General features: G+C 48.7%; 1 protein-coding gene across 4 annotated transcripts in view; it reads right to left on the reverse strand.

Moving 5' to 3' along the window:
* The window catches only part of TPST1 (tyrosylprotein sulfotransferase 1), a 33,694-nt gene extending 20,862 nt beyond the window's left edge, over positions 1–12,832 (reverse strand). Inside the window, exons 1-3 of one of the 4 annotated variants that reach the window (XM_026055301.1) lie at positions 6,337–6,355; positions 5,329–5,464; positions 3,083–4,025 (exon numbers count right to left, since the gene is read on the reverse strand). In XM_026055301.1, coding sequence (XP_025911086.1) covers positions 3,083–3,927 — 845 coding nt within the window. In that variant the 5' untranslated portion in view covers positions 3,928–4,025; positions 5,329–5,464; positions 6,337–6,355. Of the gene's footprint in view, positions 1–3,082; positions 4,026–4,632; positions 4,674–5,328; positions 5,465–6,336; positions 6,356–11,974; positions 12,017–12,807 lie in introns of those variants that run through there. The other 3 variants (XR_003251847.1, XR_003251849.1, XR_003251848.1) reach the window with 3 other exon arrangements.
* Between the last annotated feature and the right edge of the window lie 10,216 nt (positions 12,833–23,048).

Raw genomic sequence — 23,048 nt, forward strand, 5'->3', positions numbered from 1 at the left:
GTTTTTTACCCTATCTAATACTTTGCAGACAACTGGAGAACCAGTTTTATCCAGACCTTACTCTCCCTACTGTGCAACAGAGACTGGGCCTATGTGTTGATATCTTTTAAATGAACACCACATTTAAAGATGGATAATTTGGTACTTGTGATAAGTGCCGCCTGCCAGGAAAAAAAAAAAAAAAAAAAAGGCAAATAATTTGAGTCTTCTGATTTCTAATATACTATTACAAACAGTAATAGTATGTTAACAGCCTGAAGGATTGGGTCCAAGGCACGCGGTAAGTTAAAGCTCAGGGAAAGAGAGTTACATGTAATAGACTGCAGTGTTTTGAGTTTCCTAAAGTTATCTCTAAAGTGATCTTCAGCACTGTCCTTTGGAAAGTCAGAATATAGAGCTCCACCACTCCAAACTGTTGTTTCAACTAGAAGACAGCATTCACACTAAGATGTAAAGAGCACTCTACCRTAAGCCTAAGAGAAATACTAAGTTACAAGAGAACAGGGTTGGTTAAAGCCTGACCCTGGAACTTAACAGTCAACAACAGAGGCCATAAAGAATTCAGCTGCAGCTGAGAACAAACCTAAGGCAACCTGACCRAAGGAAAGCTAAGTCTACCACACTGTACGTTTTGTTCAGTTGTCAAAGTCCGATAAGCTGTCCGCAGCGCAGCCTCGGTAAGGTTCATGGTAAGCTACCTATCAAGAATCTTTTCAAAGAGTAAGTTTTCTGGGCAGCTATGCTGCGTGTACACGAGGTCTCCTGCCACATGCGCAAGCCCCTGCCTGTGGCACCACTGCACACGAGAGGGCACTGAGGAGCCGAGGACGCCAAGAATGGACTGGTTATAATTGGTGCAAGGAAATCAAACTGGGGAATCTCAAGCTCCCCCTGCACAATTTCTATTAGTATCATATGACTACATGAAACAGATACCCAAGTTACAGAATTTCCTATTTATTGTTTTTGCTACAGACCTTTAAAGGCTGAGTCACTGAARTCATTATCAAATTACAAAGGTCTCTTGCAACTGAAAAACAAATCTGGCCACATATTTCAAGGGTATTTGTCTGGATAAAAACACTACAGATGTAACATTAATAAACTACTTTTCCCACTATTGCTGAAGCCCTCTGAAATAATGTTAGCTTTGTGCATCATCTAAGCACAGATAGTRAAACTATAAAGAAATCCATGAACAGATTGAATGGAGGGTCACAAGATAAGAATATTTTCATACTTGTTTCAGTCTTAAATTTGAAATTTTGATTCAAGAATAATGATGAAGCAACACYTTGCTTTCAACACTACATTTTCTTTTTTTTTTTTGAGACATGAACACATTCTCAACTCCTCACATCCCATTCCACCAGCTTTAGCAAGAAATACTACTTGAAACTGTGCAAATTCAATAAGGCTACTGAGTTTTATTGTCTAGAGGTCCATTAAGTTTTACAAATACTAACTTGGAAGCTGTAAGGTAGTAATGTTTTACTAGAAACTGCATTCTGCATAGTTATTTTTACAGGACACTTAATAGAATTTGGCAACCACTTACTTACRCTAATATAAGCAAGTTTACTCCCCCCTCAGCAGCCACTGTGAAGCAGTGACATGATACAGATAACGAAAGGGAAGTTAGATGCAGAAACAACTTGCAAAGAGACAGGCAACAGCACACTAGGTTAATGCTATCAGAGGGCTTCAGTCTGCTAACACACATCACTGCAAAGGCAAAAAAGAGTTGGGATGCCTTCTTACTAGCTATGCAAACATAATGGTGGTGTCTATGTTTCTTCAGTGGAAAAGGTGATGAAAAATCTCCACTGGGTGACAGAACAGATGGTAAATATATAACCATCATTTGAGCTTTAAGTTCACTTTGTAGTTGCTAAYAGTTTTTTGCCTTGCTTTAAATCATATTCCCTTATAGTTCATGAAAGCACTCCACGCAACCAAAACAGTCACTTCCCTAGAAATCAAATAAACAAAATCTTCAATTTTTATTTCGCAAAACTGTAGTTGAAAAAGTAAAGCCATTCTGYATTCAACAATTGGTAATGCCTCTACCCCGCCCGCATTGCTTGCTGTGCAAGTTGCCTCTCTTCCTCCAAAGAACTTGGTCACCGAYAGATATTCAAAACATAGAAACCAAGGAACTTAACGGGGTGTGTCTTGCTGTTAGGACACAGCTTTTTAATCAGTATTTTAGAAACTTAAAAACCACAATCTGGCAGATGCATTTGTCATAGCAAATAAGGAAGAGCAGCRATTCAAACATTGACCTATTCCCCACTGTGAAAACAAGCAAGCTTCCATATCTCAAAAATCCAGCTGTAARCAGCAGCAAACAAACCAAAAGAGCTAGTGGTTTAATCGGAGAATAAACTAGCTTTATTTCTTTCACAATATTTATCTAGGTTTTCTAAGCAGAGCTGGATTTCGGTTTCTGAAAGTAGGTYGGTCAGGTGCACAGACAGCATGACCATGCTAAGAGACTTGCCTACAGCAAGGTTTATTTTATTTGAAATGCTTATCCTTTTAAGAGGCTATTACCAACAGAAAAGCATGCCAATTCTGCTTTCTATTTTGTTGGAACAAATTTCTCAAGTTTCCTGGAAGATTACATTCTTGGCACATATAACTTGAGGGCTATTCTTGCGCTAACAAGAATCATTAAGTTCCTGAAATCAGACAAGATCTTGCTAAAACGAATAATGACACACTGGATAAGACAGTCCAACTTTATTTTGGGGCACAGGGAAAAGCAAAGCCGCATCTGAAGAAAGGTTGATATTAGAAGTCCAAGTTCAAATTAGACTGACCATTAGTTAAAAGCTAGTTCATATGCTCCATAAATATTTGTTACTGGGACAAGTATTTAGAGGGCACAACCTGAGATTGCAAATCATTAGCTATCAACCATTCTTATTTTCTGGATAATCTTCATCGGAAATCAGCTTCCCAAGACATGATTAGCTACTTAAAACTGAAACAAAATTACAACTGCTGTCTTATGTGCAAAGTGTACTATTTTACCTTTTCGAACAAKACAAGATAAAAGAGGAAGACTCATACTCACTTTGAAAGAGAAACACCACCTGCTTTTCCAATCATTTCTTCATGGTGYAGCACTGCTTGGTTCCATGGGATGCGGAGAAACTTTAAGAGAGTTCTCATCCATCTTTCAGGATGCAATACAAGTTGTTCATAATGTACCAGCATACATCTTTCAAAACCAACCTCCATACACTGGTTATACATAGTTTCTATAGCACGATTCCACTTGGTCAAGCAGTCCCTGTAGCTGTTAAGGTCAAAGCCAGCTATGGTGACCTTTCTGGATATCATGGAATGTACAGATGCACGACCATCCCGTACCATTAGAAGAAATTTGGCATTGGGGAAAATTCTGGCAAGGTAAGTTAAGGATTTTAGAGCAAAAGGATCTTTGTTACACAAATAAGGAGCAGGCTCCCCATGTTTCACAATGATTTCCAATAAAAACGCTTGCATGGCTGAGTCCAGAACCTCATCTGTGACTCCAGCTTCATCCAGTCGGATTTTCTCTTTGCTTGATCTAGCCCACATCTGCTTAACAGCCAGAATTCGTGGGATTACCCTTGTCTCCTCTCCACATCGAATATCCGGATGGGCATCAAGCATGGCACGCATTAAAGTAGTGCCACTTCGAGGTACTCCTCCAATAAATATTAAAGGCATGTCTTTGTTGTAAGCAAAGGTTTTATTTGCATTTACATTAGAACCAGTTCTTACTGTGCTTCTCACATTTTCCACTCTCGGAGGCTGGCTGCGTTCTTCTATTCGGTGGTGACACTCCATAGCGTGTTGGCCCAAATAAAACACTGTCACTGAACTGATCACTAGACATGCCAATAGCAAGTTCTGCTTAAGTTTTCCAACCATTTTGATAAACACTGTCACTTCAAAATAAGAGACCTTTTATTTCAGATTATCTTCTAGTTCACATGCCATGGGGCTCCTAATCCAAAATAAATCAAGGTCTGGTGAGGAAAAGAAAAAGAAATTTAGAAGTTTGTTGACAACTGCTATGATTAATCAGCAACAGAAATATCTGACAGCATTCAATATAACTGTGATCTCCTGGAGTTGTGTTAAGACTACTAAATGCAATTTTAACACAAAGCTCCCATAATAAAAAGTTCTTTTGTTTACCTGTAGGAAGAGCAACACAATACATAAATAGTAATGATAATCGCAAATCTTGTTAAGTTCTCAGGTACATTATAACAACATACTTGAAATAATTCCACCACTGGATAGCAAATATTAATTTTTTGGTCAAGCAAAGATGCCATTTGTACAAGACTCTACAAATTGAAAAAAACAACTATTAAGAGACCGTCTTTCCTTTCTAAGTGAGGTTTAACAGCTCTCTTGGCATTTTATAACCAAAAAGACAATAGAAAAAAACAGAAAAAAAACCCCAAGAACTCTTTGAGCCAGTCATCTAGATAAAGCAAATGAACAAGCCCCCCCCCCCCACACAAATTATCTTAGAAATCACTCAAAAATTTAAGTATTAGAAAAACTCTGGCTTGCTAAATAGATGGTAGCAATATCCTGCTCATTATCATATCTGCACATAACTGTATTATCTTCCATTATGTTTGAAATGCTCCATTTCCTTCAGTGGATACGAGATGATAGTAAAAATGTTCCAGAGTTATGTATCAGCACTGGTGGTGAGATTCTCTGATATTTGGGTAAGACCTTTAAGCAACGAAGAAAAACAATTTGCAATAAGTAAAGAAAGCTTCAAATTTTACCTCAAGGTAAGCTTTGTTTAAAGAAGTTTTTAGTCATTAAAAACTACAAACACAATCCAAGATTAAAGTCAACTAAGATTAAAACTAAGGTAAACCTTTATTTAAATAATGACAAAAAAAACAATCAACCCATGCTGACTTAGAAGTTTTCATCCAGAAATCCAGAAAATCCAAAGCAGACATGCAAAACAAATTAAGGAATTTGATCCCAGCTTCCTTCTTTATACTTTTCTTTTTCTAAAATTTGGTTCTCAAAGATGTTTCTTTCAAAAAAAAAGACAATGCAACTGTAATCAAAATACTTATTGTTCCATTAGTTTAAAAAAAAGCACATCTTATGCAGTGTTCTGAACTTCTGATAAATATTAGCTGAAACACTAAAAAAAAGTTTGAATAAGCTACAAAAAAGGAAAAAATCCTGCTCTCAATCAGCACTCCAGGGAAAGAGCTAAAACCTAGCATAAGTTTAAGTCATACAGTAAAGCATTCCCAGAATAAAGTATATACTGTGTTCTACCTTCAAACAAGAAGGTTTGGATTTCTTTTAAGCAGTGCTGGTAAGCCTGTAGTTTCTTTTAGTCTCTTCATCTAGATCAATCTGCATTTTGGCTGGTATGACAGCAAGTCTTCCTCCTCCAAGATCAAATGTAGCACTTCAAAGTTAAGAACTTGATTATGTGGTTACTGCATAGAAAGCTTTATAGCAAGTACCCAAACAGCAAATGACAACTCAGTTGATAACAACAGTAAGAGAACTATGCTTCAAAAAGCATCATGGCAGCCCCCATTCGTGAAGTTTATGGTTTTAGTCATTTTCTATTTATAGTATGGCATAGAAATAGTTTGAAAATATATTTTGACTCTGATGTGTCATAGTACGATCTTTCTTCTGGTTCTACAATATCATACTTATCTTATTCAGCCCATTTGAAACAACTGTTAAAAAAATTAATGAATCAAGGAAGAGCACTCATCTGTTTCAGCAGGTATCAATAATATGGCTTTCATTCCACTTTGTAATTTACAGTTTACGCAGTATTGTATACTTGATCACAAAACCWATCTATACACTATATCTTTACATTTTTCATTTGTTAACAATTATTGTATAGACAGTTCTTTTACCCTTATTCTGTTGCTCATCAGCTTTGGATTTTTGGAAAGATGAGATGACTCTTCCTCTCCAAATTCAAATGAAATTAAAACTCCTTAATTAAAATTTTAAATGAGAGCTTCCTTTTCATGGCTGAAATAACTCACAGAACAGATATGAATCACAGATGCTTTTAGCTGTAAAGAGCTCTGCATACTGAGACTGCCAATGTTTTAAATGACTGGCTTCCTCAAAGCTTTTCCATCTCTGTCAGCAATACATGACACATCTCTGAATGAAGAGCTCCCTTATCCCTACTCTCTCCCTTCTCCAAAACATTATCAACTTAACATTTTCTTCCACTCAAATCCATTCATTAACTCAGGAATCCTCTGTAAGAGCCGAGTAAGATCCTCTAGACTTAGGCCTTACCAGAGAGCTGGCCTTCACAAAGCCACCAGCAGTCGCTGGCAGCCAGTCTTGCAGATTTTGCCATCAGCTCCAGTAACTGGCACAGACCTTGCACCTTGCAGTCCCTGTTTTATGAGGTGTTCAGTCAGGCTGGGCAACCAGACAGCAGCAGATACGGAYGGGCTACAGAATCCCTACTTAGTGCCACAGCTCCTCCCTGGAGAAACATCCAGATACATGAGCAGAAGGAAGAAGAAAGGGAATTCCTCATGCAGGCAGCTGTTACGTCAATATTTATTTCTTTTGCAGTGCAGCTAAGAGAGCTAGGCTCTGAGCTCCCAGCTGAACTGTGAGAGAATGTCTTGCCACCTTCACACTAACAAAGCTTATTCCAATCAACGGTTGTCACAGTCTACACTCAAAGCTCAGCCTGTGGTCTTTGTTACCAAAATTAAACTGAAACCATAGTCCAAGGATTAACACATTCCTTTTTACAGAAACAGCCAAGATGACCTTCTGCACTCTCCTGAGAGGACACCACTGTTATAACCACTTTATCCTCAGTAACAAGTCTCATTCTACTTGCATGCCTCCCTTCCTGAAGGGCTGGCTTATAAGTTTACATTAAATATCAGGACATAACCTGCACTTAGTTTTTTGGATTTTTGGATTTTTATCTCAGAGGTTGGGAAAAAAAAAAAAGAGAGAGAAGGGAAAAAAAAATCATTCAGTCAATACTGCCACAGCACCAAAAGCAGAAAGTCTCTCTTCTGAACAGGTTTAGTTTACACACCTAGCTTTCAGTTAGGGAAGGGAAACTGCTCTTCATAAAACCAGCATAAAATAGTATATAGAATCACTTCAAATGCTTTAGAAATAGTAGAGATTTACTTACGAGTCAATGTTCTTTAGACAGAAGAGTTAATGCAACAGAAATACTACTTTGCTGCAGAGCAGACAAGACCTGCAAATATTTGCACTTCATACAATCCCTAACACTGTTCAGTTTTTGAGTAAATTCCATAAAATTAATTTCCTCAGGAAAAAGCCTTCTGYACCTTCCAAACAAAAAAAGTATCCCTTGAAGCCACTAACATTGCCCAAATGCAAGAGATAGTTAGCAGATCACCAGGGAAAAAACATGTCAAGACTGTGTTTGTGTTAATTGCTTTGCTCTGGTCATTTATTTAGAATATCACTAAGAAAAAAGCTTGCACAACTGAGCTGAGGAGCAAGTAGTATCGGGGAAAGACTGCTGACTGAAGGCCAAAATACTCAATTCACAGATTTGGTAAGGCAGAATGATGACTCACTGTCAGCACAACTCCCACTGTGAAGGCAAGTGAGGGCTGCAGTCGGCGAGCAGGATTCCTAAATCGCCTTAAGTATTGAGCACTCGTACAAAAAAACGAAAATCCACATGACAAAAAACCCACGCCAACCAGCCAGCCACAAACATTTTAGTTTGACACAGCAACTTTGCAAAGTTCAACAATGCCAAAGGCTGAAAAACCTTGAACAGCTAACAGTAAACCGTCCTAAGACGTTCTGTGCCATCGCTTTTTGCCCGAAAGGAACACCTGGAGCACGCAACTACCACACAGCATGGCAAGACCAAAGTTTTGTACGTCAGGAAATCAATAGAGGAGCTGACAGAAACAGCACCTCTCTCAGCAAACTAACCAGTTCTACAAGCTAGTAAGCTCTTCTTTGTACACCATATCTTAAAAGGCTTTAAATATAACTAAGTGTGACATATGGAAGTTATAGCTCTTCTGGGAGCTCGCAAATAAGCAAACCCCCATCTTCTCCCTCCTTGGCGTGAGGAAGCATTCCGGATCACATCAACRTCAACCTGAGGAACTTCATTACAACTCGCTAATATTCTACTGTTAACAGCAACTGAATTTACAACAGTTCAAGTCACAACAAGACTGTCAGCAATCCCTTGTTAGCTTTTAAGTATAGCTTTGAAAAAAACATTGGTTTTTCACCCACTGTGACCTAGAAGAGCAAATTGCCRCTCCCGCTAAAAGCACAGACAACAACAAAAACAGAAGCTGTAATTTGAAGATAACTCTACTAGGGTAGATCAGGCCTTTAGCAGCAACAGTTCCAAGTGATAGACTAAAACAAGTTTCTAGAAAATATAAGYGTAACTCAAAGCAAAGACAGAGAGTTAGGATCTACAAGTTTCAGTAACCAAGAAAGTGCAGCTAAGCAGAATTGAATATAACTGAAAATTACTCCCAGAATATCAAGCCTATGAGTCAGTCACACAAGGATGCTAGCAAAGCAAAATGACTGCTTTTGTTTCCTTATTCCGCACACACTAGTTCTCTCTCTCCACACACGCAAAAGGTCAAGACCTATGTTGCTAAAGTCCATCYGAAAAAAAATGTTGAAAATTTTTGCTTGGTGAAGAGGCAAGTTATTCATTTGTATTTTACGTTGCAACAGTTCAGTGGTGGGTTGTTTTTAAAATCCCCAAACCAACAAACAAAAACATTCCCTGTTAGGGGAAACAGATCTATTACCATCCAGTAATAAGCAACCCTGATAGGCTTTAGATCTCAAACTTTGCTTTGGAGACTGGAAAGCATGATAATCATCTACCTTCTAATTTTCAACCAAGAAGCTTTTTCCAAGGCTAAATCAACAGGACAGCAACACTGATAATATCTATCTAGAATTTTGCAGTGGCAAGGTTAAAGAAGGTAGTTAAACAGAGTAAAAATTTCAAAGTGCGAGAAAAGGAAAGGAAGATACTGACATTTTCATTCCTCCTTCTGTAGCCAGGAGCAGAGGGAAGAGTGACAACAGATGTTGCTAGTTTATAAATCCTTTCCATTCAACAATATTGCATCCGCTTGACCTCTTCAGCAGCAAGGTAAGCAAAGGTAGCGAGAGAGATGCAACAGACTCTGCTTTTCTGATGTAGCTAACTGGATCAGCTCAAGTGCTTCCTTGTACAGAGGGACTTTGGTCAGGATCTCTGAAAGCCACTTTACTTTGCTCAAATAAAGCAGAAACCTACCCATAAAAGCTTCCCCTAAGGTAGCAAGAAAAAAAGAAAATGGCAGGCTCTTCAGCTGCAGGACCACTAACCTTTCTCCAGGCCCAGTTCTTGGCCATGCACTGCACACACAAGACCCCACTGCAGAGGGCTTTTAGACAGTCTTACACAAAGATATTTCTGCCTGCTGCCCTGTAGAGACTTTATCAAGTCACCTGCCTAAAATGCAGGCAAAACAACAGGGCTGGGTTCTCACGCGACACAGACATCCCGCAGCCAAAATGTCAGTGGTGTTAAAGTAGAAAAGCCAGTCACATTGTAAGCTCTTACCATTTTTAAAGGATCAAGCGAGATACAGACTGGAAGAAGTTTACCCCTTCCCAAAATTAAGCCATGCACAAAAACATACTAATCTACATTCCTACAGTTCTCTTTTGGGATTTGAGGCAAACAAAACAGAGGCAATAGCCAGCTTTCTTTTTCTTTGATCCAGTTTTAATACTGTTCCATCTGCATTTTGTCTCAAGTTATCATCTCTGAGTATATCTCCTGTCAGGAATTACATTATAAATATATATATATATACACACACACACACTGGAATGTCAGCAGATACTAAAAATTCTCAAGAATTCCCTTTGAAAGAATATACATTTTAGAAAACACTGGAGACACAATAAAATATTTCTTAAGAGAAAGTTCTGTATTAAGCTCATCCAAATAGCAATCCCAGTAAGAAGCCACTGCATACAATGGCAGCCTTGCTGTGTTTCTAAATTGAAGTTAAGGAGAAGTTTTACATGAATTCCGTAAAAATCTTTCCTTCAGGGATCTGGTTTGTTTCTGGTCATTCCTGTTTGTTCACCACAGAGAAGATTGCATAGGGAAGCTGACAGTTACATGATAATGGTATAGCAAAACACTGAGAAACACAACCGAAGTATTCCAGTATGCCACTTAAAGCAGCTATGCAAACTGTTTGTTGTAGGCTCATTTAGAAGATCATTCCAAAAAATCATTTTAAGCAGTGTTCATAAAATCATCTTAATGATTTCCCTAAAGGGCAGACATCATATATTACCACCATTCATGTAACAGAACCAGAGCGGTGTCCAAGTACAGCGCAAACAAGTAAATCCCAAGCAAAATATGCTGCAAAGCTGAAATTAAAATGACAGGTCTTGAGTACYAAGTCCATCTTTAGTGTTTTAAATCACCATGGCAAGACCAGCAAGCTGTTTCCTCTAAATGTGTCTGTGTGAAAATCAGTTGGGGGTGGGAGGAGGAGAGCGCAAAATAGTGTGAGCAATTGTTCTTCACCTCCACAAAGATCTAAGCAGYAAGTCACCTGGTGGTAAATATTTGGGATGAAAAAACAGCCAGACCAAGGGAAGGCTAACTTCCTGCAGAACAGCGTGGCAACTAGAATGATACAGGTGAACAAAATKACTATGAAGGGATGCTGTTCACACATCACACCCCTTGGGCCAGCACTTGTTAAAAACAAAGGTGGTTTTTCTTTGAAAAAATTGTAAGGGCCAAATTAACCTTCACAGCCCGAGACCACTGCTGGATCAGAAGTTTCCATACTGGGGAATACTGCACATAAAAAGAGGTAGATGCATAAAAATGAGTACAGAAATTGTGTAATTAGTGCATGTTTATTTTACTAGCTACCAAAAAAAAAAAAACTCCCCAGAAAGAAAACCAACAATCCCCCCCCAGCTTTCTTCACAATCCTCCATCACACTAGTTACATTAAAAGAACTGGGGAAATTCAGAAGCATTCATACTTCTCTGGATCTACCAACACTTACAAGGTTTCCTAACAAGTAAGAGAAAAGTGGAACAGACCCCAACCAGCTAATAGGGTCACCAAAGCACTCAAAGTGAAGTACTGTTAGAGTTTTCACCGTTTTAAACATCTTTGATCAGTTTACAGGAAAGCAAATTAAGAGATGCTCTGCTTCAAAGGAAAGCTCCCAAGTATGCATGTAACGTATAGCAAGTTATCAGGATTTGCATGTTGAATAGTTAAAAAAGAAAAAAGCTAGCCAGCATGCTCCCAGTGATGCAAGAACCCACAATACTGGTTAAGCATTAAAAAAAAAATGCTCCTAGAGAACAATTAAATAAACAAATAGAATTTTATTGGCAACGCATATAGACTATTTTCCCTCTAAACAACAACAAAAAAAGCCAAAAAACCACCACAGCATACCAGCAACAACCGAGCTCCTGCCTTGTGCATGCTTTGTGCGCAATGCCTAACATTTCAAAATTCAGTAAGGTACTTAAAGGGTGAAATTGCTTAATACTACTAGATATATACAAACCTACAAAGAAGAAAAAAGAAAAATTGCTCTTCAAGTTCATAATAACACGTATAAATTACTTCTTTCAGCAATATCCCTAGCAATAACACTTCCAGCTAAGAGACAGGCAAGTGCAGCGCTATAAACTACTCCTAAAATGCTTACACATATTACACGTATTATATATATATATACACTGTGTTCACACGTATCGGCGCACCGCTATGAAACTACTCCGGCGTGGCTCTGACAACTCCGCTGCCCCTGCTCGCAGCGGCGCAACGCACTCACCGGCCGCGGACGCCGCCGCGGCACCTCAGCTGCTCACCGGGACGAGAGGCGCCCGGCGCGCCCCAGAGCGCCGTGCCCGCTCCGGGCGGACACTTCGCAGGTCGGCGCGGCGCAGCGGCGGCTCCCGCAGGCACCTCGCTCCCTCCGCCCGGCCNAGGGCACAGACCCCCCCATCGCCATGACCATGGGGGTCCCATGGCCAGGCAGGGCACAGACCCCCACATCATCATGACCATGGGGGTCCCATGGCCAAGCAGAGCAACAACCCCCACATCATCATGACCATGGGGGTCCCACGGCCAGGCAGGGCACTGCCCCACACATCAGCATGAGTGTGGGGTGTCCCACGGCCAGGCCGGGCACCAGTCCCCCATAGGGACAGGGGACCCCACCACCAAGCATGGCACTGGGACCCCATATTCAGTGGCCCCGCAGGGCAGACGTGTGGGTCAGGCCTCGTGCCCTGGCTCAGGGCCCCCAGGGCTGGGCTGTGGGGCCCCCCCCCACATGCCAGGAGACCAGCCACGCCACGGAGAGCAGCCCGAGCACCAGGGCAGGGAGGGCTCCCCGTGCCGCTGCCCCGGGCCCGCCAGCGCCAGCCCCTGCCCGCAGCCGCCCCGGCCCTGCTGCGCGGCCCCTACCTGGGCGCGTGTCCAGCAGGACGATGGCCAGGAAGTAGTCCTTGCTGTACATGGCGCTACCGCCCCATCCCGGGGTCCCGCCGGTGGGGACCGCACGCTGCCGGCCAGAGCGCAGCCTAGAGCCCCCGCGCCCCCCGGCCGCCGCGCCGCCCTCTCGCCGGAGCCGCGGGGGACGTGCGGTGCAGGGCCAGCCCTAGGCGCCCATCTGTCTGTCCGTCCGGCTCCTCACCTGGGCTGCTGCCGCCTCGGCGCCGCGCCTGCCGCTGCCAGGGCCGCGCTGGAGCCGCGCAGCAGCGGCACTGCTGCCGCTGCCGCCCCTCCTCCGCCGCCGCCGCGGCTCCCCTCAGGCACCATCGCAGTGGGGAGCGGCCGCCGCCGGGACCGGACCCGGCTCCCCGCCCGCCACCGCCGCCTCCCCTCAGCCGCGCGGCTGCGGCTGCCATGGAAATCACAAGCGCGCCCTGATTGGTCGCGGGCCTCGATGTGTCGCGGGACGCGGTTGGGCCGGCGCGGGGGATTGACAGCTGCGGGGCGGGGCCGGGAGGAGGGGGCGGGGCCTGTCGGAAGGGGCGGGGCCGCTAACTCCCGCGGGGCGGGGGCAGGGCTCCGCTGGCGCGCACATCTGGCGCGGCGCCGCCGCAGCTGGCGAACAGCTGGGGCGGGGCCAGGCAGGCGCCGTGCCGCGCCGGCACCTGGGCACCCGCGGCGGCGCGAACATCTGGGCAGATGTGCTGGCCAGGTGCACCCTTGCAGCAGGCCGGGAACAGCTGGCTGCCCCGCAGTGCTAGCTGCACGCCATCCCCAGGGCACCTCTGCACACATCTGGCAGCGTCACGCCCCGGCAGGGAGGGTGGGCACAGGCAAAGGCAGATAAATGTTTTCTTCCTGGGAGGCCTCAAGCATTGGGATGAGTGAGTGAACCATGAAAATAATAAATACAGTATACACTAAGGTTTCTTTATACTCTAAGTTCACTCCACAGCAATATAATGACATTTCTGAGGAAGAAAGATGCAGTAAAGACTTCAACTATATGGATCTTTTAAAAATAAAACTCTGTACAGAACACTACCCACTCTGTCTTTGCCAGTCTTATGTTTCAGAGATCCGTTTTGCAGGAGAAATCACCCAAAACTTAGAATCCCGTTGTACATCTGTTCCAGGCAGACAGATTTTATGCACAGTGCTACAACAGTCAGATAAATTTATAAAAGGTGCAGTTAAATATTTTAATAGATATGTGGCATCTGCAGCACAGGACAGCAGGGAGTCTGGTAGTGTCACAAATCAAGGTTCAGGTGTGCTCCGGTGCTGCGCACCCGTTTGCGGCAGCAGGGAAGCAGAAGCAAGCCATGCGTCRACCACGTGCGGCACTGGCGGGGTACAGCTGCAACGCCGCTGGGCTGCAGGGCAAACTCGAGCCCAAACGGGCTGTCTGCTCACTGCACCGCGCCTCTGACCCGGGTTTGGRTGAAGTAGCCAGGCGGGGAGCTAGGATGACTTGGACTAGCGCTGTGCCCCTGTAGGCGCAGATACAAGGAGCTCAGCCCACGAGGAGACTCACACCCGTTGATTAGGTCACTACCGACAAAGACTGGCCAGAGGCCACACTAACCACATCCTTCCCCACGCACTAGGCAAAAAGACAGCTTTTATACCCAAAGAAAGGGGAAATAAGGTTGAATTTGGCTTGTTGACGTTAACATAGCGATACGCAAAGACTGAATCACACTGAAAATGTATTTCCTTACATATGGAAGTTCTGGTCCAGCTGGCGTCACCGTATGCAGACAAACACGCTGCTGAAATGTCAGCGCCGCTTCAGGTTTGTAGCCAAAGGAGCAATCCCCCGGGACATCCCCCAAAGTTGTGCTGCTTGCCAAATGAAAAAAGAGCTCATCGAAAGGGATACAACCAGATCCCAGCCCCAAATTCAGCCTGTGAAAAGAAGTCTCTGGGCTGCACGGTTATGACTGACAGACAGCTCCTGCTCAGCGCCGTTTCTACGGGTGTTTCTGCTCTCAGCCGCCTGCCTCCCGCGCCATCCTCCAGCCGGCGAGGATCGCACCTCCGGAGGCAGCGCGCCCACCTGCCGGGGCAGTGCCGGGAARGGGGCTCCGCGCTAACCGCAGCCACCACGGCCATCGGGATGGCCCCCCAGCCGGAGCCRCCGGCCTTGCCGACGAGGCTCCCGGGCCCCAGGGCTGGGGCAGAGCAGCCGGAGCGAGAGCTCGGTACAAAATGCGCGGGAACYGGCGCCCTGGAGAACGCCGAATCCCGAAAGCCCTAAAACAGGGTCTGACTCACTCTTGCGTTTCCCGGAGAGACGGCACGAAGGCCTGCGCGGCTCGAGCGAGACCCGGCAGGGTCTTCTCACCCTCCGAGCCGCACGAGAGGCGACGAGACCGGTGCCCGAACCGTGACAGCAGCACCATCAAGACGAAAGCATTAATAACAGCCCGTTACCTCGTTTCGCACCGCCCTTGCAAAGTGCCCACCATAAAACCGTTACGAGCCTGACGAGACGCGGCTTCCCCGGCTGCGCAGGAGCCCGTGCTCGCCGCCGGCGCTGCCCGACGCGGCTGAGCGCTCGTCTTGCTTCCTGCTCGCCGGGGGCGACAACGAGACGTCGATACTCGGCGGGTCGAACACGGCGCCGGGCTCCTCGGTCGGGGACGGCAGCACCTCGGGGCCCGGCCGCAAACACGATTGCTGCATTAATATCCATAATGCTCATTCACAGGGAAGCAGTGGAGCAGGCTGCTGCTTTTAGCATGCTGTTTTTTGGGATTTTTTTTAACTGTTGATTTATATTGAATCTGAGAGAAAAGCCAAATATCCACATTCGCACAGTAACTAACTCAGAAAGGAAACCACACTCCATAGCTCCCTCTTGACATCACGCTTTTTATCCTCCCTCAGCCCACATGGCTTGTGTGGATTTTATTCRCTAAGAAAATAGGAGCAGATAGGTGCATGCGAGACAGCGACACGTACTTTCGCAGTGGGAGAGGCTCCGTCTCGGACCAGGCTTCCAAAGCACCTAAGGGCCGTGAGGGGTGACGGGCTCCCACGGCGCTCGGGGAGCTGCTGGGAGCGATGAGAAACCAGAAATCCCTTTCACGTGGCGAAATTCCCTTCAAATTCCTTTTCTCCAGCAGGCAGCAAAGGGTGAATAAATGTCATTTGCTCCCGAACGGGGCTGGAATTGAACTGATGATTTAAAGACGAAACACTCTGTACCCTGTTTCCAGTAAGTTTGCCTCAACCCATTAAACGGCGCTTTTCGGAGCGCTTTATTGGCTTTGCTTTTACGGCTTGAGCTGTGACTCACACATCCCGTCCCTTTTAACGGCTTCCGATCCGCGGCAACCGAGCGGTGCCTCCGGGGAAAGGAGCGGGCGGCGCGAGGGCAAGCGCAGACCGGCAGCGCGGCCGCATGACGCAGACGGAGCCGCTCGGTGCCGCCGGCGCCGCGCCGGGCCCTGCCCCGAGCACCGGAGCCGCGGCTCAGACCAGCCGGCAAAYGTTTAATTGCACAAAGGCTTGATGCAGACGGACCTGCTGGGGGAATCCCAGGGGAACGGAGGCCAGAAGCGGGTCCGGGCGGCGGTGGCTGTTTCGTGCCCGTTTTCCCCGTCGGCAGCAGCGCGTCTAAGGCTGCTCTCGCGCCGGACGCCCCGGCCGGGCTGCAGGGACCCGCRGCGGCGGCGATGAGCCCGCGGCTCGCTAAGGGCGACCTTGCCGGGCTTCATGGGCGTTTCTGCCTTGGAAAACCTCCCCGCTGGCTTGTCTAAGCGAAGACCCGCGAGAGGCTCGACGGCRGGGACAGCACGGTTTGAAGGAGGGTGCCGGCACGACGAGGCACGAAGCAGCTTTGCTGGGTTCCCGCGGTCGCGGTCCCCGTCTCTGCCCGCGGCATCAACGGCAGCACCGCGGCCGCCCCCRAGGGAGGAGGCACAAGCTGCTTCTTGTGGGTCTTGTCCCACAAAGCTGAAATGGCTAAAAAAAAGAGCAGTTTGCAGGATCCAGTGCCGAGTTTGTAAAGCGAACTCTGCAGCATGGGCAGCAGCCGCTTCAAGAGCAAAATATCCGTCGGCTTATTTATAACGTCAGCGATGCAAGAAACGATCTCAGCCGCGTCTGGAAAAGGAGGCGAGGGGGCGGCTCGCAAACCCCGGCATCCCCAAACCCCCCCCGCTCGCCGCCACGGAGCGGGCCGGCTGCGCGAGCCCRAGGCCGGCAGACGGGGCGGCGCGGTGTCCCCATTTTCCTCATCGCTTTCCCCCTTTTTGGGTGAGCTGGATTGGTCAGCGAAAAGAAGGAAGCGCCCCGGCCCCGCAGCGACTTTTCCATGGATACATCGGCCGCGGCCGGAGAGCCGAGCCCCCGGCTCCGCACGGGGCCCTTCGCTTTAGCCCCGTTTCTATTTTCAGGGYGGTTTGGGGGCCGGGGCAGTGAGGCTCCGGCTCCGGCGAAACGAGTGAGGCCAAAGTCTGGGGAACTGCAAACACGGGGCCGCGGGAGAGGTCCYGCCGCCTCCCGCAGCGCTGCCTCCCCTTGTTTGGTTTCAATCAATCATTTATTTCGACGGCGGCCTTGTAAAAGGGGAACGCGACGCCCAAAATGTCCTTTGAGCTAGCGGAGATGCCGAGGGTCGGCTGCGTTCGATGCCAGAAGGGAAATGACCCCGAGGGGGGATGCGCGGGGCCTCCTCCTCCTCGACCTGAGCGGGGAGACCTGATTCCAGAGCCTGGTCACGTTCCCACGCCGGCAATTTGCGCCCCCCCCCCCAAAAAAAAAAAACGGGCCTATATGAAACTGCTTAAATTGGGTCCGGACGAGATGCAAAGTCTGGATCTCTTTTCTCCCTGCCCGCTACTCGCACCACCAGGTAACATCGCTAACATCGGAGATAAGTAATAAAAGCAACCTTTTCCCATAATAGCATTTCTACATCAGTAAAAGAAAGCAGCCATGGATTTTCCAAACTGAAATGAAGACGAAGGGAAGCAAAATGGCTCGCAAGGCAAATCCCTTGCAAAACCACGACGTCCTCCGTCCACCCGGCACCCTGCACCTTATGCATCGATTCCCTGCTCTTTGCTAATGTATCCACGTACATGGAGATTTACAGCTAATTCAAAATGCCATTCCAACCATTTCCACAGAAACCTGCTGAATTCTGCCAGATTCTCTGAATTTAAATTCCGTACGTCCTCTAATGCTAATGGCTATGCGCTCTCCGACATTAAATTCTGCAGGAATAGCCTGCTCCTTGTTGTCCAAAGGGAAAAAATTTACACTTTTCCCGCGGAGCCAGGTGCGCAGCAGGAGCGCCCCACGAGCTGAATTTCCCGAGTTTGCAGCCGGGAGGACATTTGCACGAAGAAAAGCCGCAAAAAGAGGTGGACGAAGTAATACTGAATTAACAGCGCAGCGAGGAAAGCAAGCAGCCACATGAAAGCATTGCCTGGAGATGCCGGGATTTGTTTCCCACGGGAGGAACTGTGTCGCGGAGCTGCCAACAGCCGTGCCGGGCGCCTCCTCCCAGGATCTTTAGGAAGGGGACAACGGCTGATGCTGGAGCGTGTCAATGGGCAGCGGTGTTGGACGTCTGCCGGGCTGGATCGCCTGGCTCCCGGCGCTGCAACCCCTCGCCCACGCGGGACCCCAAACCCGGCTCCTCCGGTTCCCCCCGTCTCTCCTGCTGGGCTGCAGCCGACGGCCAGAGGCAACACCAGGGCGGCYGGGATTTGGAGCCGAGAGCCCAGTGGGGGGGGGGTCGGTTTTGAGCTCTTCCCGGCTCCGTACCTGCCGCGGGTCCGTGGCGCTCGGTCCCGCCGGYCGGCATTTCTGCTCCCCGCTCCCACGGGAGCCTCCGAGCTGCTGCTGGCCCGGGGCGCTCGTGGCGCTGACGGCTGCGAACCCCGTCGAGTTACGCTGAATAACCCGGTAACGCGTCGCCCGCGGAGGCTGGTTGCGCAGAAACGTTTTTAATGATTAACCGCGGGGCCCCGGCCGCCGCCGCCRCCAAGCCGGAGCCTCCCCCCGCGCCGGCCGCCCGCTCCGAGCTCCGGCACCGTTTGAGCCRCGGTGGCATCCGAGGCCGGGAGCGGCTTTGGGGACGCGGGACCCAGCGGCGCCTGCCGCTTTTCTTCGCGGAGGCGATCGATCGCGGGGGATCGAGCCCAGCGCTTTGGGAGCGGGAGCCAACTCCTATTTTAGTTTCGTATCCTCCAAGGGGAAAAACGTGGCCAGTCGGAGCGTAAAGAGCAAATCTGGCAGGAAGAACCGTTTCTGACTGCAAAAATAAACATAACGGGTCTCCTGTGAAACGCAGGAACCTCGTTTAAAGGAAAACAGCAGGGAAACGCAGGGTTTCCAGCGGAGACCGTGGTTTGAGCTCATTCGCCCTGGGCCGGCGGCCGGTGGCTAATCCGGGTTAAATCCCCCCTGGGGCCCCGCTGCTGCACACGGAGCCAAGAAACAGGTTTCCTCYGCTCGTGGCACCGGCCTCCTCCTGCCCCCGAAAGACCAAAGCCAGCGACTTTCCCACCCGCGTCCTGGGGCAGGAGCCGGCGGGGGCTCCGGCCTGCGRTGGCGGCTTTTATAAACACCGAAGTTAATAAAATAAAGCTCCTTAAGGCAGAAGGGAATCGACTGAAGCGGCGAGCTCAGGGAGCGGCTCCCGCTTTGCTCGGCGCCGTCCGTCCGAGCTGCCTCGCGCCCTGCTCCCGCAGCGCCGGCCTTCCCTTCAGCTCCGCCGAAGCCTTGCGGCAGGGCTCCTTTCGCCGGGAACAGAAAGTGTTTTCTCTGCCGACGGCTCGCGCGGCTCCAACCCAAACAACGCCGCCGTCCGCTCTCTCTCGAGGACTTTGGACGCGTCCCAAGCTCTGGGCCTCGGTTCCAGCCTTTTGGAAAGCGGGATAACAGGAGTTTTTTTGCCTCTCTCCAGGAAGGTTACAAAACGCCACTTCTGTTTTTAAAGGCTCCCCGGGTATTTTAAGGAGCATGAACAGCCTGGAGACACCGGCTCCCCGCCGGCCTTGCCCCGGGACCCTCCTTTCCGCAATATCCTGCCCGGGAAGGGCGACGCTCGTCCCCTTCTCCCCGCAGGCAGCCGGTGCCTCGCGTTACCCAGCCGGCGCGGGGGAACGAGGGGGGTTCGTTAGGGCCGGAGGYGCCCGGGCGCACCGAGGCGCTGGGCCTGCAGGCTGGAGGAGGGCGCGGGGCCGGTTTTGGTACCCACCGCTCCTTCTCCCGGCCCTTTCCCGCGYGCCGGCAGCGCGTCTCGCAGTTCGATCCGCGCTACCTCCGTCGCTCGCCGTGCAAGAGACCCGCAGCGCGTGCGGCGCCTGCCTTACGGCGGGGTAACGCTCCGGGACGCGAGGCCGAGGACGTCCGGCGCAGCTTCCCGGAGCCCCACGGGCACCGCGCGGCCACGATCGCCGCCGCGGCAAAGCTCCGGGGCAGAGACCGGATCCTTTATTTGGACCAAGTGGCACCATTGCAAAAGACGGACAAGTTTTCGGGCATGGAAGTTTGCCTCCCGGCTCTTCCTACACGGCATCTTGGGAAACACCCTCGTATCCACAGCTGCTCGGTGAGCGCGTGAGGGGACGCCAAGCCCTGCGCGACGGGTTGGAAAAGGAGCTAAACATGGCACGTGACAAATGAAGAACTGGAAAAGCCCCATCTCAGCCGAGGTGCACACGCGTTTCCCCCCAGTGCCCCCTCCCCTGCCAAAGCCCGGCTTGGGACTCAAGGGGGGAAGTGCAAAAGTACTTGACGGTGTGTCTGCGCCGATGTCGTAGCAGTTATAACCACCCCTCCTGAGATCTCACCGGCCTTCAGTCGAACCTCTTCACAAACCTGCAATTTATCGTTTCATCTTAATTCAGAGGGCAGAAACTGCAGATCAGGAAGACTTCCCRCTGCTGCACAGAAAATCAGTGGCAGAGTCAACCTCCAGGTCTGGCACGTTCAGCTCCTTCAGCTGCTCCTTGAACTGTTAAGATCTGCCAGTTGCAAAAAAAAACACTAAAACCCCCCTGAAAGGTTATAACCGGATCCAGCGGGGACACACCGAAGYGTGCACGGTGCTTCACAACTCACTGCAACGCCAGTAGCTCGCCGTTGGACAGTCTCTAAGAGCGGGTTTGAAGACGGGGCGGCGCATTTCATGCCCACCAAGTGAGACATCCGCGGGCTGCGGAACGTGCTGTTCCCGCRGTTTCCATGGCAAAGAGCTGCTACCCCAGGGAGGCAATAAAAAGTTCAGTCACAGAAAACGCAGTACAGAAAAAGGCATGTGCTTCAAAACCAGAATCCAGAAGAATCACGACTTGGGYTGGTTGCATTCGCCTGAGGCTTCACTCGGGGGGCTGAGCACGGCCAGGGTAAATGAGCGACTSTTCTACGTTTCAACCAAATTTAAGGCCGTGCTGTGGCACCACGGACAAATTTGGCCCGTGGCGTAGCATCACGCAAGCGCAAGAGAAAGCCACGATTGAGGTAACACTGAACCAGTATCTCATCACAGCAGCACCCCGCGACACGTCCTTGCGGCTCAGACGAGCCCCTTTCGGCACGGACGCCTCAGCTTACGGCCACCGATGCAGCGACGCCAGCAGGCACTCCGTAACACAAAATCCTGCTGCAATCCTCGCAAAAGAAGCGTTTGCCCGTCGCTGTTTTTTGCTAACGTCGAAGAAGCAAAGCGTTGCGTTGCGACAGAGCCCCACGCAGCCACCTGCAGCAGGGGCCACCCTGCACAAGGACACGGAGAGGGACACGGGAGAAGCTCCTCCTGCAGCACTGAGGAGCCCAGCAGAAGCAGAGCAGCAGATCACGAGGGGCTTCCCGCGTCTCCCTGCCCCACATTACTCTCCCACCTGCACATGCAGCAAAAAAACCTGGTGCCAGCTTCTCCCCTCACATTGCACAACTTCAACTCACTTCGACGACCAGACTGCAGGTGCTGGGGGCTACAGCGCTAAGCCGGCACCGCCGACCAAAGGGAGGAAGGGCGCCCACACCAAGAGGTTGAGTATTTTGTCCGCAGTCATTGAGCAGACTCAACCCTGCTACCCGTCTGAGCGTAGCCTCCGAGACGGCTCTAGGCCCAGCAGGAATTTGCTCCAGGCAAACTCTCTCTGGTCTACAAGCCGTCAGCTGCATTCAAGTTACATTTCTCTACTTTATTTCTTCTAAGACCTAACAGTTTCCAAAATATCTCCAGTCTGATGATTCTTCATGTGTCGCTGGGCTGTTTGGACTACAGCAGCTGCAAACATCTGCTGCTGATGCAGTATCACGATGTGACAGGTTAAATATCTTAAGGCGTCATGCTCAACTGGCATAAATCAGCATGGTTTGGTTGACTTCAGAAGCAATAAAGCAATAACTTGACTAAGACCAGTAGAGATTTTAGTAAGTAATACATTATGCATGGCACTAGTAATGACAGTACCTTTTTTAAAGCATTCCATTTGTATAGGTATTTTTTGATTTCAGGGCACTCTGTAGATGTTATTTAACCCTTTCAGCACACCTATGCATTAGGCTTGAACGCCATTTTAAAGCACTTATGCTGCTTATTGACATGCTTAAAGCTTCAGAGAGAAACCTGGCCACAGCCAGAATTTTGGGGTCCCTTGTTTGCTTTTCCTTGTTCAGACCACACACCTCTAGCTAGTAAAGTACAGACAAGCACCACACTTTCTGTTCCCTGCAAGAAGAGCAGCGCTAGCCAGACAAATCCAGCGTTTCCAGGGTGGCCAACAGCTGTGAGCGCTGCCCTGCCACCACCTTACGGCGTGATCACCACCAAACCTGCTCAAATTGACACGGATTTCATGCATCCCCTTCGAAACTCCCTAGGAAGTCTCCATTTCCAGCTTACCTGGTTTTCCTTCTCAGCACCAGAGCACAGCTAAGTAGGAGAGACATTTCCTCCTCCCGTAAAACAAAGCTTTTTGCTAGTAAAGTTTCTCCAACGAGGAGTGCCAAGCAATCATAAAGAAGGCTGGCCTTCTCGGGCTTGAACTTATAAAAAGTGAAACCAAGACACCTCACAAATAGCTAGAAACTCCATGAATTTTAAAGTATCGAAACAGGAGAAGAATTCTGGCAGTTCATTCACGCGCTTTCCCAGCGAAGCCTGCAGAGCTGCCGTAACCAGAGCTTCCAATCTGCCACAGCCCCGACGTGTGATAAAGAGGAGAAATGAGGAACACACAAGAAACGAAGAAGCTAAAAATAACTGGCACTTCTTAAATATTCCAAAAGTGCACAGTACTCTACAGTTTTCTTCTCAAAGTTAAGGAGCAAGCTTTTAAGTGCCTAATACGCACTTAATTTTTCTTGTACGCATGACACCATGGGGCCACAYGTGGGAAAAAAACCTACTATTTGCCTCTTTTCACAGCATCTTGTCTCCTTCAGAAGAGCTAGCAGCGCACACTT

Source organism: Apteryx rowi, unplaced genomic scaffold, assembly GCF_003343035.1.
Source record: "Apteryx rowi isolate R43461 unplaced genomic scaffold, aptRow1 scaffold_99, whole genome shotgun sequence".
NCBI classification, from domain to species: Eukaryota; Metazoa; Chordata; class Aves; order Apterygiformes; family Apterygidae; genus Apteryx; species Apteryx rowi.